The sequence below is a fragment of the Gigantopelta aegis genome, chromosome 11 (genome assembly GCF_016097555.1).
Source record: "Gigantopelta aegis isolate Gae_Host chromosome 11, Gae_host_genome, whole genome shotgun sequence".
NCBI classification, from domain to species: Eukaryota; Metazoa; Mollusca; class Gastropoda; order Neomphalida; family Peltospiridae; genus Gigantopelta; species Gigantopelta aegis.
This window is the reverse complement of record NC_054709.1, coordinates 9,131,347-9,152,096: the sequence shown is the minus strand read 5'-3', so window position 1 is coordinate 9,152,096 and position 20,750 is coordinate 9,131,347. Positions and strand designations below refer to the sequence as shown.

At 39.4% G+C, this 20,750-nt stretch overlaps 1 protein-coding gene across 1 annotated transcript in view; it reads left to right on the top strand.

The window, feature by feature from the left end:
- Positions 1–20,750, top strand: part of LOC121385530 (protein timeless homolog) — a 99,486-nt gene that overhangs the window by 8,236 nt on the left and 70,500 nt on the right. Inside the window, exons 5-13 of the mRNA XM_041516238.1 lie at positions 7,292–7,332; positions 8,628–8,742; positions 10,184–10,248; positions 10,967–11,035; positions 13,044–13,308; positions 14,835–14,947; positions 15,274–15,378; positions 16,306–16,409; positions 19,030–19,108. Of these exons, the coding sequence (XP_041372172.1) occupies positions 7,292–7,332; positions 8,628–8,742; positions 10,184–10,248; positions 10,967–11,035; positions 13,044–13,308; positions 14,835–14,947; positions 15,274–15,378; positions 16,306–16,409; positions 19,030–19,108 (956 nt within the window). The remainder of the gene's footprint in view (positions 1–7,291; positions 7,333–8,627; positions 8,743–10,183; positions 10,249–10,966; positions 11,036–13,043; positions 13,309–14,834; positions 14,948–15,273; positions 15,379–16,305; positions 16,410–19,029; positions 19,109–20,750) is intronic.

Sequence of the window (20,750 nt, the reverse complement as noted above, 5' to 3'; positions counted from 1 at the left end):
ATTGCCGGTTGTCGTGTCGGACGCCATTTGCAAAATGGCGTCTGTGTTGACTGGCTTTGTGTTTGGGTGAAATGTTTTTCACCTTAATTTTCGTTAGCTTTCGTTAGCTTTCATATGTCTTTCGCGTATTTCGCTTGACTTGCCAAGTGTTAATTACATGAAATGTTGTTATATCGCCGGTTGTCGTGTCGGACGCCATTTGCAAAATGGCGTCTTTATTTACCGGCTTTGTATTTGTGTTATGGTTGGTTTTTCTTTCTTTTCACAGATTGAAAAATTACTATTATCATATCTGATAATGTTCAGGCGACTAGTTCGAGCGTGTTACGCTGGAAGAAGTTAGCCGGCGGCGACCCAGGTTGTCGTGTTCGTGTGGCCTCACTTCTAGATGCGACCTTTGTGCGGGCTTGTCTGATGTCGAGTTCGCGGCTTACCTGAAGGTGGTGTCAGCGAGGACCAAGAAGGTGGAATCTTCGAGGACCAAGAAGGTGGAATCTTCGCCTTCGATTGCTGACTCCGTGGCGGAAGAGTTACGTTCAATTCTACCGACCATGCTGGAAGAAACAATGGCGTCAATGGCGACCTTACCTAAATCGGCGAGTTCGGGGTCAGGTCCGGTTCCAGTCCCCTCTTCAGGGGGTGCGGCTTCTTCAGCTCCACCGTTACTTAAGACTTCGGATGACAGGCCTGCGGTCTCTACGCAGCCCTCTAAGAAGCCGGCTCATTCAGATAGACGCTCCACGGATTCCAAGGCTCACCGATCTTCGGCGGGGAAGTCCCCTTCGGCGCATCGGAGCCGGGACCGTAGCCGTTCCACATGACCTGTATGGCTCCCTACGGGGTTCCATAGATCGTCAGCGCCAACCTTCAGTTGATGTGGCTTCCAAGGCCTCCGAGGGCTAGACGGGACCATCCACGGTCCGGTTTAACCAGCGGCTTCCATTACGGTACATCGATTGGCCTGTGCTCGAGTTCTACGAGACTTTGGTGATGAAGCGCCTGCGGCATCTGTCATTGAAGAGCCCGACTCTACGGACCATATGACTATGAGGGATTGCTTGGCGGCTGTCTACGACATGTTGCCGTCCTTGCCACATCCAACGACGATGTGGTCATCCGTTCCTTGGTATCCACACGGGACCACCCACGGTCCGGTTCTCCGGTATCTCCATCGGGCCATGACCAGAGCGACTGGCCTGTTCACGGGTGCTACGTGACTTTCTGATGATGTATCGGTTCATGCGGTGCTGGAAGATCTGGATGCGGCGGACCACTTGTCACTGAGGGATTGTCTGGCTGTCATATCTGATATGCTACCGCCGCTGGCCCATCCACCGGTTTCAGCCAAGAAGGGTCCGGGTTCGATGATCGCCACGGAGGTTCCACCGGCAGATATCGGCATTCGATCGTTGGCTGCCACAGGCCCCCGTCGGTTTACACGGCTACCAGTAACTGGCCCGTGCGTATCGTTGTTCCAGCAAGCAGACGGAGCCCTGTAACGAATTGGAAAATTGCGTCATCGGCTCACCGTTCGGTACCGTCGTCCCGTGATCGATCGAAGTGGTGCAGTGTCCAGGGTTCCACCGGCTCCTGCCGGTCCGTGTACATCGTACCGTCCACACCAGTCGGCAGCTGATTCGGCGTTCAGGGTTACACCGGCTCCTGACGGGACCGTCCACGGTCCGTGTTTCCGATGCAGCCAGTACATTGGATCGAAGTGCCTGTGCCAGGTTACTGACCGATTTTCCAGATGATGCGTCGGCACCTTCCGTTATAGAAGATCCGGACGCAGTGACCCACATGGCTGTGACTGTTTGTCTCGCTGCGGTGTATATGCTTTCGTCACTTCAGTCCACTCGCACCATTCTAGAAGGTTTCCGTTTGAGGACTGATCCGATGTCGGTTTACTTGAGTAGACTTCGTTTGTGCCGTTCCCCATTCGTCACAACGAACGTATCCCGTCTTCAACCTATCCTTCAACGGTGTGACGCCGGCCTTGGATGACGCTGTTTCCGGCGGGACCAGACGTCTTCCTAGAACTTACAGATTGGCACGTCCTGTCGATGGCTTCAGTTCAGCGTACATGTTGTACATGGCGACCATAACTCCTCATGTGCAGGATGCCAGAGGATATGCCTTGTTCTAGCCGTCGACTTTGATGTTGGTCTACCTTATATCTTCCGTGACGTCGATGTGCACTACGATTGCACACTATCGTCAACCGACTTGCCTGAAGCGATCCATTCTTGACTTTCAGCACAAGCCGGTAATCTTGGCAGACCTGTGGTCTACATACGGCTCTTTGCCGTGAAGGGGTCGACGTTACAAGCGTTCCGGGTTGGTGACGAAGAAAGTCTACTGGTCCGGTCACTTGTGTTGAGATCCCGTGCACCGATATTCTCTTGTTCGAGCAGCAGTCTGCTGCAGTTGACTTATCGTCTCTACAAGCTTGTTGACGAGATTCCGTTGCAACTTCGGGCTCGCCATATTCCAGGGGTTTCCAATGTACTAGTCGACACACTGTCTCGGCCGTCGTCTCCACAGCCGACGGAATGGATGCTCCATCCCGAAGCGTTTCGATGGGTGTGCGACAGACTTTGGACACCAAACATCGATCTCTTCGCCACACGATTCAACCATCAGCTGAGGGTTTACGTGTCTCCGGTGCTGGATCCCGAAGCTCTGGATCTCGACGCCTTGGCCATCAGCTGGGAACAGATGGACGCGTACGCTTTTCCTCCACGAATCCTCCTTCCAAGGGTGCTTCAGAGGTTTCAGCTGTACCATTGTCGCCTGTTACTCATTGCTCCAATGTGGCCATCCAGGATGTGGTATCCAGATCTAATACGTCTTGCCGATCCACATCCTTTACCGCTGCCAGACTGGGATCATCTGTTGCTGCATCCCACGTCAAGACTATACCATCCACGTCCGCAGTTGTTCCAACTGCACGCGTGGACTTTATCGCCAAGAGTTTGAGAAAGAAAGGTTTTTCTTCACAGTCTACGGCGGCCATTTTGAAAGCGCACAGATCATCTACTACTAACGTCAGATGGCTTTGCTTTCACCGAGGGTGTTTCCGGCAAAACCTCAAACCTCAGACGATCCAGATACTTCGTCTTGCTGGGTTTTTTGGCTGTATCTGCGGACCACTTTACGATTAAAGGGGTCTACCATCGCTGGGTACGTTTCGGTCATCGCTACTGTTCGTGATGTCGCTACTGGAACGAAGTTATCGGGTATTCCTGAGATCCATAAGATGATCAAAGGGTTTCGCCTTGATGATCAAGTACACCGGTTTCGGCCACCAAGATGGGACCTGAATCTGGTGTTACGAGCGTTATCGACCGCACCTTATGAGCCGATCGAATCCTCTTCCCTGCAAGACTTGATGCGGAAGACGGTGTTTTTACTCGGTTTTGCCACGGCTGCCCGTGTCTCAGAACTCCATGCTCTTGATGTAGACTTGGTACGTTTTCACCAAGATCGGCGTGCAGTCAACTTGGGGTTACTCATGAACTTTGTTGCAAAGAATCAGTTACCAGACCAAGCGCCTCGTTCGTATGTTGTGCAGGCCCTCTCCTCTATCGTTGGTCCGGCGGACGTTGAGGACTTGGCGTTGTGCCCTGTCAGAGCCCTGCACCAGTACATCGAGAGGAGGACCAGATCTTTTCGACAACATCGCAAAAGACTTTTCCTTTCCTGTAACCAGAGTCGGTTGAGGGACCTTACCAAGAACACGGTGGCCACCTGGATCCGGTCTTCTATCCTGACCGCCTATCAGAAGGAGGGTTTACCTGCTCCGTCTGCTTCTAATCCGCATGAACTCCGTGCCTTGGCTGCCACGATGTCCCTGCACTGCAACACACCCATTCAGCACATTATCACTGGTTGGTTCTGGGCTACGGACTCCATCTTCGCCAACTATTATCTGAGGGATGTCACCACAGAAGACGTTGAGGGGTTCCATCATCTGGGTCCGGTTGTTGCTGCACAGACTCTGTTGAATACAAGCCGTCCTCGTCGCCGTTGATGTCTGTCTGATTCTGGGCTGCATACCGAGATGTCCATCGAATAGACAGATGAGGATTGCTTAGACTTTTGTTCTTTTGCACAGTTCACGTACTGGTGCCGGAACTTTTGTCTCGATAACCTTTACCCTGCACTGCATGTGGTTATTGGTTGTCGTTATTGAACTAACAGATCTTTGGTGTACTAGACAGAAAACACTCGGGGGTCTTGTTTTTGTTCAATGTTCTGACGGATGCACCTCATTAGGTTGTCGCTTGTTATTGAAAAACTATAACACTTCAATACGTGAGGGTTACCTAACACCTGCATCCCTGGTGGCTACGTCTTCCCACCCTGTCAGAACCAGCATGAGATGTGGCTTCCGCCTCCTGGTCCATGTGTTCTAGGAGCCGTACCTGCCACTGCTGACGGATGCCACCATTCTGGTTGTTGTTACTAACATCACCTGCATTGGTCTGTGACGGGCATCCCTAGGATGAGGGCTTACCAAGGTTGGCCTTATTCTTCCACTAGTCAGCCTCTTTCCGGTTGGGGAGTTATCACAAGCATCTACGGATCTCGGCACCCACCACCATCTGTTGAATGCTGCACTTGTTTGAGGACAGGTAATGTCTATAGAAATGGAGAAAACTTGAGTGTTTTCTCTTTTATAGATACATTACCTGTCCTCAAACAAGTGCACCTCCCCCCCACGCAAGTGGTCTGGTCCGAACATCCCAACAGCCAATGGGATGGCCTAAATTCTTCTACTGCATACTGCTCTCTAGTTCCGGTCACATGACTGTAACTTCCTTCTTTTTCCCTGAGCGCATCGCACGGAGAACAGGAAGCGGGGAGGCCCAGGCGGGATGAATCTTGAGGACAGGTAATGTATCTATAAAAGAGAAAACACTCAAGTTTTCTCCAGTTGTGGTGCACTGACTGACGGGGACCGACGGGGATCGATCCCAGACTGACAGCGCATCGAGCGAGCGCTATACCACTGAGCTACGTCCCACCCCCTTTGTGAAAGAGTCACAAACAATGATGTTAAGGACCTAATCCGATTTCAAAACCCTAAATCACACAACAGACGTCAAGACACTGATCTTTTTAACAGGGCTGCAAAAAGTACTCACCCGGTCGCCAAATGCGAGTAAAAATTCTGATGGACGAGTTGAAAAATGCAACTATCAGTCTGACGGGTGATCTGTCTTTTTCTGACTCATTTAATTTGTTATATAAATATTTTCTTTTTGCATTGAATCCACGGTGTGTTCTGAAGAGATTGTTCTGTTAAACACTTTCGGGATGTTTCTTGAATTTTGTAAATCTATATAAGAGAAATGTGAAAAACTTTATTGATTTGTCAATCAAGGTTTGGGTTTTGTTTTCGTTTGCTACATTATGTTGATCACTTTATCAAGTGTCCTTAATTTTTTAAAGAGTATATTAGGGCCTATAATATTGTTGAACAATAATATAATTTATAGGCTGACAGACTAGTAGAAAGTCTGCCGGGCTAGTAAATTTTAGTTGGTTCTGGTCCGGCGGGATAGTGAAATATTTTTCTATTTCTGCACCGATGTTTAGTGTCATAGCATTCTTGTCATCTTGTCAGTCCATGTTTTTACTTTGGCACCAGACTGTACGTCAACACATGTCACACTGTGTGCAGTGACCAGTCAAGCGTTGTCATTTCTTGGCAATATTCATTTCAGTAATGCCAGAAAATACTAATTAGTCTTTCATTTTAACATAAGAATGATGCATTAATGATCAATTACTTAATAATATTGTTAATAATATTGTTAATAATGCTGTTTTGCTTAAATTTTAAGAGTATTTTATATTGAAATAGTACAATTTAAGTGTATAATTCAGGATCTTTCCGAATGAACGAGAAACACGACGAAATGTACCGATATCAAAATTCTCCCCATTTTTCTAAGAAGGGAGAGGTCCTTTCTTCTCCTATTTTTATTACCAGAAGTAGGAGTATTTTATATCGAAATAATACAATTTAAAGCAGAACTGAGTGTGTACTTCAGAATCTTTCCAAATGAACGAGAAACATGACGCAACTAAACAAAATGTACTAATATCAAAATTCTCCCGATTTTTCTACGAAGGGAGAAGACATTTCTTCTACTAATTTTATTACCGGAAGTAGGAGTATTTTATATCAAAATAGTACAATTTGAACTGAGTGTATAATTCAGGATCTTTCCAAATGAACGATGAACATGACAAAACTTGACGAAATGTACTGAAGTCAAACTTCTCCCCATTTTTTTTACGAAAGGAGAAGTCATTGCTCCAACTAGAGTAGAATGTATTATTAAAAATAGAGATATAAATATTGCAGCTGTTGGTTAAACTATTTGATGCCCCCTTTTCCCTCCCATCTAAGGTTGATGACAGTCATTTTTCAGACCCTAATTATGGCTTTGTACACAATAAATAAAACATGTTCAACAGTAATTTTTTGATATGATATACAGTGTTCGAAATAAGCACTTGTCCGTTTGTCCTGACAAGTAAAAATCTGCTCGGACAAGCAAAATGTACCTCAATGGTTGTCCAGTGGACAAGTAAAACTTTTCAATGCAGTTTAATTTTGAGCAACCAAAAATACAGTCCTTGTACTTGAATAAAACAAAACATTTATTTGGACAAGTGAAAACATTACTGGACAAGTAGACACATGAAAAATTCTGCTTATTTCTATCGCTGATATATTTGACAAAAGGTACTTTTTGTTTCTTTAATCTTTTAAAACTAACTTAAGATTTTATGCAGAATTATGAAAAATAAAAACATACAGACTTCTAAACAGCATCGTCTGCTTGTTATAGAAATTTGACGGGTCAAGGTTAGTAAACCAGTTTTTATTTTAATGTGGGGAAGCATTGTAATAATATAGCTAATTTTGAATTTGAATGACATCAGTATTCCAATGACGTCACTTTGCATTGCCTTACAATAACCATAAACAAATTCCAATGCAAAATTGCTATTGTAATTTTTTTGTTTGAATATTATTAATTCACCTGCATGTGTTTGACGAAAATCTTGTAATTAAAAAATTGTACCTTTTACGAAATATGGATTTCAAGAGAATTACGGTGAGAAATGCTGTATTTATTGTGAACGAAAACCAAAACAAAGATGTGAAAAAGTGACTGTCGTCGACCTTAGTTCATGTTTTGTTAGAAGCTGATATTGAAATATTTACTCATTATCGTAATTGCCTTATCAATTTTACGTTCCGTTGTAGAGAACTGATGACGATGCCAGCATTCATGACCAGATATTGTGGTAGGTAAAATAAGTACACAGCAGATATACCTGTAACAGGTAACATTTTGTTTTCCAAATCTTGATTAGGGATATTTCTAGTCATTTGAAAATTGAATAGCAACTACTTTTAATGTTTTAAAAGTGTGTAGTGATCTCTGAAACACAATACTGAAGAAAATGTATACAGGGATGTGATTTTTCACCTTTTTATCTGATTTCAGCTTTTTTTGCATAAAATAATTTTCACAAAATAGACTGGATTTGATCAGAAATGCTAAAAAAATTACTTTTATTTAGATATTGTAAAGATATTTAATCTTTTAACAGATATTTTCAGCTTTTAATTTTAAATGGGTATCACATCACTGGGTATACCGTACCTGTAATAAAAATATACAGCAGTTACATCTAAATTGATTTTTTTTTTTAACAACACCACTAGAGCACATTGATTTATTAATTATTGGCTATTGATTGTGAAACATTTGATAATTTTGACATAGTCTTAGAGAGAAAACCCGCTTACTTTTTCAAACCTTGATGTGAAAAAAATTGCTATAGTGATTAATTGCTTCCCTAACTTAGATTATGGGTAGCAATGTTAGCATTTTGATACCATATAAATTCACAAGTTAAGTGGAGCTAAAATTACTTTCCTTGGACAGGTCTTAGGGGAGTGATGTGGAGTTAGCTCCCCTTTAAACAGCGAGGTCTGAATATTGTTGGGGCAGGATGTAGCCCAGTGGTAAAGCACTCGCTCGATACTAATTGAAAAGAGTAGTCCATGAAGTGGCGACAGCGGGTTTCCTCTCTCAATATCTTTGTGGTCCTTAACCATATGTCTGGCACCATATAACCGTAAATAAAGGTGTGGGAACGTAGCCCAGTAGTAAAATGTTCACTCGATGCGTGGTCGATCTGGGATCATTCCCCGTCGGTGGGCCTATTAGGCTATTTCTTGTTCCAGCCAGTGCACCACGACTGGTACATCAAAAGGCAATGGTATGTTCTATCCCGTCTATGGAATGGTGCATATAAAAGATCCCTTGCTGCTAATCGAAAAGAGTAGCCCATGAAGTGGCGACAGCGTGTTTCCTCTCTCAATATCTGTGTGGTCCTTAACCATATGTACGACGCCATATAACTGTAAATAAAATGTGTTGAGTGTGTCGTTAAATAAACCATTTCCTTCCTCCTTTTTCTGAATTTTGTTCTGAATTTTCCATAGAGTTTACTCCACCCCTCCACTGAATTTTAAAAATACTGCCTGATTGTAGAAATATTGATGACATGTTTCATTGGGTTTTTTTCAGGGTTATGCATGTTAGTGGTTTGGAGGACATGCTTTTGTACATAGCCAGTTCAGATGAAGAAAGACAACTCTGTATGCATATGCTCGAAATCATCTCCCTTATGTTTCGGGAACAGGTTAGTTATACCAATCAATTATTTGGTCGAATAAGTTGCACAAATATTTATTAACAGTCACAGTGGAATGACTGAATATTCAGATTTACATTCATTGTAGTGATGTGCTGTCAACCGTGGAATCAGTTCGGTTTTGGTTATAGAAGAATAGTGTATTTTTATATTTATTATCCACATGATTCAACATAACCAAGTTAATAATAATCATACGAAGCACACATGTAATAACAAGTGTAATGTCATAATTTTGGGAAGTGACGTCATAACATGATGTTGCTTCGCCAGCCCTAGCTCAGACTGTGCATTTGAAATATGTCATTTCGTCTTCTCCTAGTTATGGCTGAAACATTTTGAGTTGGGTCTTGTTATTCATAAAGAAAACAACAATAATAATATGGATAATAAAGAAATTAATACACTCGCGTGTGAGTCGTACTGATTTTATGAAACGAGTGTCAGGATTCATGTATTACCCTCGCTCTCGCTCGGGCAATACAATAATCCTGACACTCGTTTCGTAAAATCAGTATGACACACAAGCTCGTATAATAATCTCAATTTACTAACCTGGCTGATTAGTATTTGTTGAATGACTAGATGTTAAGATATAAGATACATGAAAATAATATTATACTGACAATTTGGGTAGAACTAGAAGGAAGGATTGTAACCTGCATGGCTAACTATGTTTCAAGTGAATGGTATTTTTATTTTATTGACCGACACTAAAATATTTTTCGATGTTTAAAATAAATGTTTCCTATAGTACATGTGGTTTGGATATTGATAAATGTTTTTAGTTTACAATTTAAAAACGTTTAAAGGGACAGACCCTAGTTCCAACCCGTGAAAATTAACACTAACTTTAGTTAATCTACAAACCTGTAACACATTTGGATAAAGTTAAACAATTGTGTGAAACATGAGTCTGTGACTTTGAAATGATGAAATACCTTCTAAAAATAGACTCAAACTCGACTCCATAACTGTTACTTCTCAGACGCATATGCGTTTTTTGAAAAACATGAGAAATGCATTTTGTGATATTAAAAACAACAGGATGACCAAAAACAATTCGAATGTATGGAAATGGATAATATAAAAAAATCATACTGCAATTTTATCTATTTATTTTCAACATTACTTGTCCTCAAACAAGTGCACTCCCTCCACCCACCTATGGCTAGTAGCCTGGTCTGAACATCCCAAAAGCTATTCTGCCACAAAAACACAATACAAAACCGAAAACATGACTCCAGCCAAAGAAAAAGACGTCCGAACCCAAAAGTGAAGAGAAAAAGAAAGAAGTTACAGTCACATGACCGGAACTAGAGGGAGCATACAGTAGAAGAATTTAGGCCATCCCATCCCGTTAGGACCAGGCTAGTTTTCTCCATTTTTATTATCTTATTTTTAACAGAAATGTTTTTAAATGTTTTAGACTCCTGAGATTCTAGCTTCAGCCGGAATGCAGCGATCTCAAAATGAAAAAGAGAAAGATGAAAGGTAGGTGCAAGGTTTTAGATCTTTCCAATTTTGCAGTAATAGACGAGGGGTATAAAATATGCATAATGATTTGAAGTAAAAACATAAAGTCCCATCATAATTTATGTTGTGTTGTTACAGGGCCAATTGGGTGAACAGAAAATTTTTAATTTTTATATGTTGCTTTTTCATGTAGAGCTACAGATCATGTACCATACAGATGCTACTTTATTTGAAACTGTCCTCAGGAGGGGACTATCATTTTCATCTCTGTCTGTCTGTCCGTCTGTTCTACATTTTGTTTTTTTATATTATTTTTTCGCAGCACCTAAAGATATTGATCTGAAATTTGGTGTATAGCTTTATCATGTAGTGTTAATGATCAAGTTTGACTGTCATGGCAATTTACCCATTTGTGACAGTTATTGCCAGATCAAATTTGACTTTGAATTTATTCAAGGGCCATAAGTGTGTAAAAATGGGATTTATTCATGTTTGATGAAGTTATGGCCCTTGCTTTTAGACTTTTTTTGTGGTTGAATACCTGAAGATACTGAGATGAAATTTTATATATAGCTTTATCACATACTGTTACAGATAAAATTTGACTTTCATGGCGATTTACCCATGTTTCACAGAGTTATGGTCCTTGAATTTTAGAGATTCGAAATTATGTATTGCATTAGCAGTTCTTTGAGAATGCTTATTTTTAAAACTTATGTTATTTGTTTTGTTTCAGAGAATTGGAACTTGTCCGCTTGAAAGAAATTAAAGAAAAAAGGATGAACATGTTAAAACATAATACAAGGTACTGGCCCAGTGGTAAAGCGTTTGCTTGATGCGCGGTCGGTCTAGGATCGATCCCCATTGGTAGACCTATTGGACTATTTCTCGTTCCAGCCAGTGTTCCCTTAAAAGAACCCTTGCTGCTAATCGAAAAGAGTAGCCCATGAAGTGGCGACAGCAGGTTTCCTCTGTGAATATCTGTGTGGTCCTTAACCACATGTCTGACACCATATAACCGTAAATAAAATGTGTTGAGTGTGTAGTTAAATAAAACATTTCTTCCTTCCTTAATATAAGGTACTCAGTTATGTCATAACAACAAATATTCTTTTCATTACTTTAGTTTTTCCAGACATTCCCAATATAGTTGAATGTATGAAGATGTATATAGTGTTGAATAACCAAGGGTCGAAATAATACGTTACATTAGAATTGTTTGTTGTTTTGGGGAAATTTATTGATGTATAAAATGGTATAAAATCTCGTAGGCAAAAATATACATAAATACATTTCTAACGTCCTTTCCATGACCTGTTTTATGTAATAACATTCCCTTTGACATAATGACGTCATTTTCTGAGGTTTATCGAAGGATAACATTCAATTTTTTTGCTGATGTCGTCCAACCAGAATGCCTTGACCTTAACTTTTTTCAGCAGTAGCCAACCGGGCTACCAGGTTATAAAATCTGGTAGTCCCCAGTAAAAATGGGTAGCCCCATAATTTTAATACTTGAATTATTTTTTAGAGAAAATATTAAAATCATTTATTTTTTTATGTAAACATGTTTTAGGGTTTTTAAAATCATGAGAAATATACCGTGAAATACACACTTGTACCTGTTGATTGCAGAGTAACTGGACGTGTAAAACAAATATATATAATAGCCCGGTAGACTACCAGGTTTAGACATCTGGTAAACCCGAGCAAACATTTGTTAGCCAAGACATGCTGGGCTACCACTAAGGTTGAGCCCTGTTTTAAGATGGGAAGTTTGTAATTATATGTTAAAGAGACATACCCTAGTTTTTAAACACTAAGACATATTTCTCACTATTAGAGCTGTTTATGATCACTGAAATCAAACACTACTTATATTTTATTGTTTAGATTATCCATTTCCATACAACAGAAATGTTTCTGGTCATTCTGGTGTTTCTAAAATCACAAAATACATTTTTCATATTTTTAAAAACACACGTGCGTCTGAGAGGTAACGGTTATTGCAGTCTTGTTTTAGTCTATTTTTAAGGGTATTTAAACGTAACAGACTCTTGTTTCACTCTGTTGTATCCAAATTTGTTACAGGTTTGTAAATTAACCAAACTTAGTGTACATTTTTACAGGTTGAAACTAGGGTGTAGGTGAAAAATATGCCTTAATGTTTAAAAACTAGGGTTTGTCCCTTTAATTAATCACATGTTAGAAATCAAGTAGCCATTGTTTTAAATGTAATGTCCCATGCCCTTGGATTTCATGGGAATGATAGTTTCCGGTATAGTATCAGTAAAATCAGGGAAACGAAAAAAAAATTCCCATGATTATTATATCCCATGACTTGTATTCATGGAACCTAAAAACAGTTTCCGATGGGTTTTCATGATCACAAGGCAAGGAACTAAAAAAGAGTTTCGCATGAAATTTGAAATCCTATGGCAGGTCTCGAACTTAACGACGGCACCGACGGCAATTGCTGTTTTTGAGATATAAATTACCATAGGTCGGGAGCATCACCGACAGCACAAAAGTGCCGTCGATAAAGCTCCTCAATAATAGCAAAATGTTTACATCTGATATACATCAGCTGCCAGTATATAACACTAGTACATTTAAAATATGTCTACATACAGCAAAATAACCTTTCAGTCTTCTTTTTTTCAAATGCCGTGGTCAGTCTTTAAATTGCCACCGGTGGGCCGTTTCAATCACAACAATTTTGTTTTTAAATTGCCGTGGGAGACAAATTCTTGAGTTCAATCCCTGCTATGGTCTCGGTAAACAAATATTCCTTGCGTTTTGTTTCTTAATAGACATTCCCGATTTGGTGGAACGTACGTTGTACTGAACATGAAGTCGATCAGTGACAGAGATCTCATCTATCACAAGTCTCAGGGCGACATTCAGAATCTGTCGCTCGACTTGAACAAGAAGTATAAAAAGAAGGCCAAGAACCTAGCGCCCATCAAAGACACGGAAGTCCATCATCGCTCCACTCTCAGCATCCGGTTGTGTCTGAAGGAATTCATTGTCCAGTTCCTCGAGAACTGCTACAACCCGCTCATGTTCGCCGTCAAGGTAAGAATCATGAGATGTATTTCGCTGTAGTGCTCCAGTTTTTATAGGGTTTTATCACGCATAAACACTTAAATGTGCTTTTCCATTTTGTCTAAAAAAATTTATAATAACCCCCCCCCCCCCCCCCCCACAAAAAAAACCCCAACAAACATATGAAAACAAAAAAACTAAAGTAGTATCGTGCGACCGCAAGTAGTATTCATGCGTAGTACATTCCCTTGGCTGGATTTCGTCAACTTAGTTGCGATTGGCCAGTTTTGTCCAATCCAGGATATGCTATTTGAAAGCCTTTGTTCGACTTGGGAAGAAAGAAGGTGAGCAGTAAGCATTTTTGTTCCAGCCCCTTCTCACATCCCTCTGTTTCTACACTTCAATAATTAGCACTATTCCCAGGTGTTAAAAAATTGCGAGAAGGATCGTTTCGTTCGTGTGTTGTTCCTACAAATCTAATTTTGCGTGACCTATTTTTTGTTCGCACAAAATTTGGAGCATCATTTACTTGGATATAACAAGTTATGCAAAAAAGAAATGGGTTACCTGGATTTATTTCTGCGTAACCAATAAATGGGTAACGCATTTATCAATTCTCAGAGGTCACATTCGCCACCATTACCCAAAAGCGATGTCGTTTTTTATTCACAATTTGGGACTGAGAAATTCCCAATCTGAATGTAGATAATTCCTTTTTTATTATTATGTAAAGATATATTTTAAAAACCAATACATAACACTTAACAAACACCGTATGAATTTTTTTCCAGACTTTTTCACAATGCTGCAAGACATTGAGTGGAAATTTTGTGTATAGGTTTATCATAGGAATTTATTCAGGGGCCATAACTCTGTCAAAAATAGAATTTATTCACGTTTCACAGTTATGGCCCATGAACAAGGAGATATGAATATTTGTGGGACCCGGTAGGGGCATGTCTTGCTTTAGGAGTTTTATCAAAATGCTTGTTACCATCGAGAGTATTTACTATGCTATTATTTGTACTAAACGGTGAACATTTTGTTTTCAAAATCTTCATTAGCGATATTTCTAGTCCGTTTAAAATTGATCAGCAACTACTATTTAATGTTTTGAAATTGTGTAGCAATCTCAGAAACTTGCATAGCGAATATCAATGCTATACTGAACAAAATATTCCCTAGAGAGTACCTCTAAAGCAATACATGTCCCTTACTGGGCCCCACAAATCTCTTAAGTTCAAGAGCCGTAACTCTAGGCAAATAGTGACACGATACTGAACAAAATATTCCCTGGAGTACTTCTAAAGCAATACATGTCCCTTACTGGGCCCCACAAATCTCTTAAGTTCAAGAGCCGTAACTCTAGGCAAATAGTGACACGATACTGAACAAAATATTCCCTGGAGTACTTCTAAAGCAATACATGTCCCTTACTGGGCCCCACAAATCTCTTAAGTTCAAGGTCCATAACTCTGAGCGAATAAGGGTGCAATACTACTGTCAGAAGATGATCTGAATTTTGAGGGCTGAGAATTATTATTTTTTTCTATCAGGACAACCTGCAGCGTGAGAAGACGCAGGACCACGATGAGACGTATTACCTGTGGGCGATGAGATTCTTTATGGAGTTCTGTCGACTTCACAGCAAGAGAGTCGACCTTGTCAGGTATCACTGATGCTGCTAAAAAACATAAGTGTATGAGACAAGGGGGCTAGGGAATATGAATATCCTGACCTCACCCCCAACCCCCCAAGTGTTAGTGTTTTTAAGCTCTATCTCCCTCTTTAGGTGACATATCTGATTATTACTATTATTTAGTAAAATTGTATACACTTAAAGTAACATAGACTTGGTTGATATTTTCCATATTAAAAAAACACTTGTGAAGAATCTTCTATTTATGACTGTCAATAGACTGATGTAATGAGCCAGTTGCTGGCTTACTTTAACAGGTCTGATTATTACTGTTTGTTAACATTCTCTTATTTCAGTGAAACGTTGTCTGTGACAACCTTCCACTACATCTACAACAACCTGCTGACCTACTACGAGATGATTACGTCGGAGAAGAAGGAAGCGATCACTTGGAGCAAAAGGTAGCAGTAGCAAAGCAGAGTGATATTTTGTCACATACTGTAACCCTGATGCATTCCCTCCCTTTATAATGGACTAGTCCAAACAGCCAATCAGTGGCTGGAATCTTGACTGCCCCGTATTGTGATTGGCCTACGTTTTCCAATTGACCAATGATTCGCTGAGTAACAAGTTGGCAAACAGTTTGCCTTTTTGAAAAAATGGCGTCCCGTGTTGTTACATCCCCCCCTCCTCCAAACCCCCAACTGGAAAGCCATCTCTCAGTCTGCATTTAACATCACTATGTTCGCATAAAATCAGGTGTGTTTTTTTTGTATGGTGCACAATCATGTCTAGTGGCTGGAATCTGCCTTTATGTCGTGGGTATCCTGTTTTTAGTTCTATTATGTATGCTTGGAAAGATGAAATTTTCTTTAGTTTTGTGATTTTTATAACTAATTTCTTTGTCTTGATGTTTGTGAAGATAATGTTGTCAACTATGGTCCTGAAAATCTTTTTAATTTGTCACACAAGGTCAATAAAAGGACTTTGTAAACCATTGGTTTGGCATCGTAAACAATAAATATAATATGACTGTAATTTTTCGATGTGTTTGAAGAATAGTGCACGTTTTTCTTTTCACATTACCTGTCCTCAAACAAGTGCACTTCCCCACCCCAACGGCAAGTAGTCTGGTCCAAACATCCCAAAAGCCAATGGGATGGTCTAAATTCTGCTACTGTATGCTCCCTCTAGTTCCAGTCACGTGACTAACTTCCTTCTTTTTTCCTTCGCTGTTTGGTTTGTACGTCTTTTTTTTCCATTTTTTAAGTTTGATCTTTTTAATACTTGCATAAATTTTAGTCTAGTTTTTTTATTGCCTTTTCGCAGTGTATTTGAACTGGATGATAGACCTGTGGTACACATTATTAAATTATTTGTTTTTCCAGAGTCCATCTTGCATTGAAGGCATATCAAGAACTTCTGATGACACTTGATATGATGGACCGGTCCAGAAACCCTCAGTTAATGGAATCTTCTAAAGTCGTCAAAAGTAAAAAAAATGATTTAATGGCTGTCTTGTGAATGTAGACTGTTTTTAATGGCTGTCTTGTGAATGTAGACTGTTTTTAATGGCTGTCTTGTGAATGTAGACTGTTTTTGATGCATGTCTTGTGAATGTAGACTGTTTTTGATGGCTGTCTTGTGAATGTAGACTGTTTTTCATGGCTGTCTTGTGAATGTAGACTGTTTTTGATGGCTGTCTTGTGAATGTAGACTGTTTTTGATGGCTGTCTTGTGAATGTAGACTGTTTTAATGGCTGTCTTGTGAATGTAGACTGTTTTTAATGGCTGTCTTGTGAATTTAGACTTTTTAACGGCTGTCTTGTGAATGTAGACTGTTTTAATGGCTGTCTTGTGAATGTAGACTGTTTTTAATGGCTGTCTTGTGAATTTATACTGTTTTTCATGGCTGTCTTGTGAATATAGACTGTTTTTAATGGCTGTCTTGTGAATTTATACTTTTTAATGGCTGTCTTGTGAATGTAGACTGTTTTAATGGTTGTCTTGTGAATGTAGACCGTTTTTAATGGTTGTCTGTTGTAAATGGAGAATGGTGCTTAATCTATAGACATTCCGGTTTAAAAACAAATTATGTTTGTTTCGCCTTTACGAAGGTATTACTTTTTTTTGACAATGACAGCATCAATTTTTACATTTAGCTTCGACCTCAAGTTACTTTGGGCACTTAAAATATAGTCAAACTATTATTTCATTATTAACTATTAAGAACTGGTAGACAATTAAAAACAAAACAAAACATGCTTTACTTATATCAACAATTTACATGTTAATAACTTTTTCAGCAAACAGGTATCTGTACACGAGGCACATTGAAATGTTACATGTCATCATTGCATACGCATTCTTTTTACTTGTAACCATGAGTGACAGGTGTGTCAACATACCTGTATTAGTGATGGAAAATGGTTTAATTCTATCGATCATCGGTTATAAATGGTTGGCAACTTTTGATTACACAATCGGTTAGAATTATATGACCATAAGGCCTAAAACATACCAAAGCTGGGTCTGGTAATGTTGTAGTTATATTGTCTCTGAAGTGTGCTTAAAGATCAATGAAAAAATTGCCTTTATGCCTATGTGAAATCAGGTGACATTTCAATACCTTTCTTATATACAATGGGGGGCAAGATTAAGCTCAGTCTATTGAGTGATGGCTTGAGGTGTTTGCTTTGCAGGATCGAACCACCTTCAGGGCTTCTAGAATTTATTTTAAATCCACTAGCCATGGGATCAGTAATTAATTTTTTTTACTACCCATGATTAAAAATTCACTAGCCCTACTTTACTTTAAGTTAATACAATTTTACTAAATAATAGTAATAATCAGATATGTCACCTAAAGGGGGAGATAGAGCTTAAAAACACTAACATTAGGGGTTGGAGTGGGGTCAGTATATTCATATTTACAAAATAGACTTAACTGCAACATTTGACAATTTTTGTTTTTCACTAGCCATTGGGCATGGCAATTGTAGTTATTTACTAGCCCAACATTGAATATCGCTAGCCACGGGAGTGGGGCTACCATAATCTAGAAGCCCTGCACCTTGGTGGATCCATTCAGCTGACTGTTTTTTCTCGTTCCAACCAGTGCACCATAACTGGACAAAGACCGTGGTATGTGCTATCCTGTCTGTGGGAAAGTGCATATAAAAGATCCCTTGCTTCATTAGGAAAAATGTAGCGGGTTTTCTCTGATGAATACGGGTCAGAATTAACAAACAAATTTTACATCGAGTAGCCGATGATTAATTAATCAATCTGCTCCATTGGTGTCGTTAAACAAAACAAACTTTACCTTTTTTACGCAGTGGGGCGGAACGTGGGCTAGTAGTAAAGTACTTGCTAGACGTGTATTCAGTTTAAGATCGACTTCCATTGGCGGGTTCATTGTGCTATTTCTTGTTTCAACCTGTGCACCATGTCTGGTATATTAAAGGCCATGGTATGTGCTATCCTGTCTGGGATGAAGAAAAAGAAGTTTCTTTTGTTTAACGAAACCACTAAAGCACATTGATTTATTAAACATCGCCTATTGGATGTCAAACATATGGTCATTTTTGACACAGTCATACAGAGGAAATCTGCTACATTTTTTTTATTAGTAGCAAGAGATCTTTTATATGCACCATCCCACAGACAGGATAGAGCATACCATGGCCTTTGATATACCAGTTGTGGTGTACTGGCTGGAACGAGAAATAGTTCAAAAGGCCCACCGACGGGGATCGATCCTAGACCGAACGCGCATCATGCATGCACTTTACGACGTCCCGCCCGTCTGTGGGATGGTGCATATAAAAGATCCCTTGCTACTAATGGAAAAATGTAGCGGGTTTCCTCTCTTAAGACTATATGTCACAATGACCAAAGATTTGACATCCAATAGCCGATGATTAATAAATCAATGTGCTCTAGTGGTGTCATTAAACAAAACAAACTTTTAACTTTCTTATACAGCATTAGGCATAGAAAAACCTAGTTTGGCTCTATAGGTTGAAAGCTATGAGCCAGATAGTATTTGGCTAACACCATCTTCATTTCAACATCGATGTAGCAGTAACACAATATTTTTTTTTTTTCAGGCAATATATTTTACATGATGGAATTCCGAGACATCTTTGTGACATTACTAAAACGGTTTAACCAAACCAAGCAGTCGAGGTGAATTTACTTGTATTTTCATTATATCACCTATCACCTTTCTAAAACAACCACTTATCTATAACAACCACCGGTCTTTGGCTTCTACTGGTCTCAACCAGGTTTTTATTTCTTCGTTTTGACTTGACACCCATAGCTTTGACTTTGGGAATTTTAGCGTTCTGTTACAAATTATCAGTTTCATTTCAAACTAAGTTGGAATGTACTTGTATTTATTCAAATTAATATATTTAATTTGCATTATGAAACATTAAAGCAACATACCCTAGTTTTTAAAAACACACGTTCGTCTAAGAAGTAATGGTTAATGAGACACACTCTAGTTATTTTTGACGGTATTTCCCTGTTTAAATATCACAGACTTTAGCTTCTCTCAGTTATAACCATATCCAAATGTCGTCTAAGAAGTAATGGTTAATGAGACACACTCTAGTTATTTTTGACGGTATTTCCCTGTTTAAACATCACAGACTTTAGCTTCTCTCAGTTATAACCATATCCAAATGTCGTCTAAGAAGTAATGGTTAATGATACACACTCTAGTTATTTTTGACGGTATTTCCCTGTTTAAATATCACAGACTTTAGCTTCTCTCAGTTATAACTATATCCAAATGTCGTCTAAGAAGTAATGGTTAATGAGACACACTCTAGTTATTTTTGACAGTATTTCCCTGTTTAAATATCACAGACTAGCTTAGAACTTTCTGTTATAACCATATCCAAATGTCGTCTAAGAAGTAATGGTTAATGAGACACACTCTAGTTATTTTTGACGGTATTTTCCTGTTTAAATATCACAGACTTTAGCTTAGAACTCAGTTATAACCATATCCAAATGTCGTCTGAGAAGTAATGGTCAATGAGACACACTCTAGTTATTTTCGATGGTATTTCCCTGTTTAAACATCACAGACTTTAGTTTCTCTCAGTTATAACCATATCCAAATGTCGTCTGAGAAGTAATGGTCAATGAGACACGCTCTAGTTTTTTGGTATTTCCCTGTTTAAACATCACAGACTTTAGCTTCTCTCAGTTATAACCATATCCAAATGTCGTCTAAGAAGTAATGGTTAATGAGACACACTCTAGTTATTTTAGACGGTATTTCCCTGTTTAAACATCACAGACTTTAGCTTCTCTCTGTTATAACCATATCCAAATGTCGTCTAAGAAGTAATGGTTAATGAGACACACTCTAGTTATTTTCGATGGTATTTCCCTGTTTAAACATCACAGACTTTAGCTTCTCTCTGTTATAACTATATCCAAATGTCGTCTAAGAAGTAATGGTTAATGAGACACACTCTAGTTATTTTTGACGGTATTTCCCTGTTTAAATATCACAGACTTTAGCTTAGAACTCAGTTATAACCATATCCAAATGTCGTCTGAGAAGTAATGGTCAATGAGACACGCTCTATTTTTTTTTTTATGGTATTTCCCTGTTTAAACATCACAGACTTTAGCTTCTCTCAGTTATAACCATATCCAAATGTCGTCTAAGAAGTAATGGTCAATGAGACGCACTCTAGTTATTTTTGATGGTATTTCCCTGTTTAAACATCACAGACTTTAGCTTCTCTCAGTTATAACCATATCCAAATGTCGTCTAAGAAGTAATGGTCAATGAGACGCACTC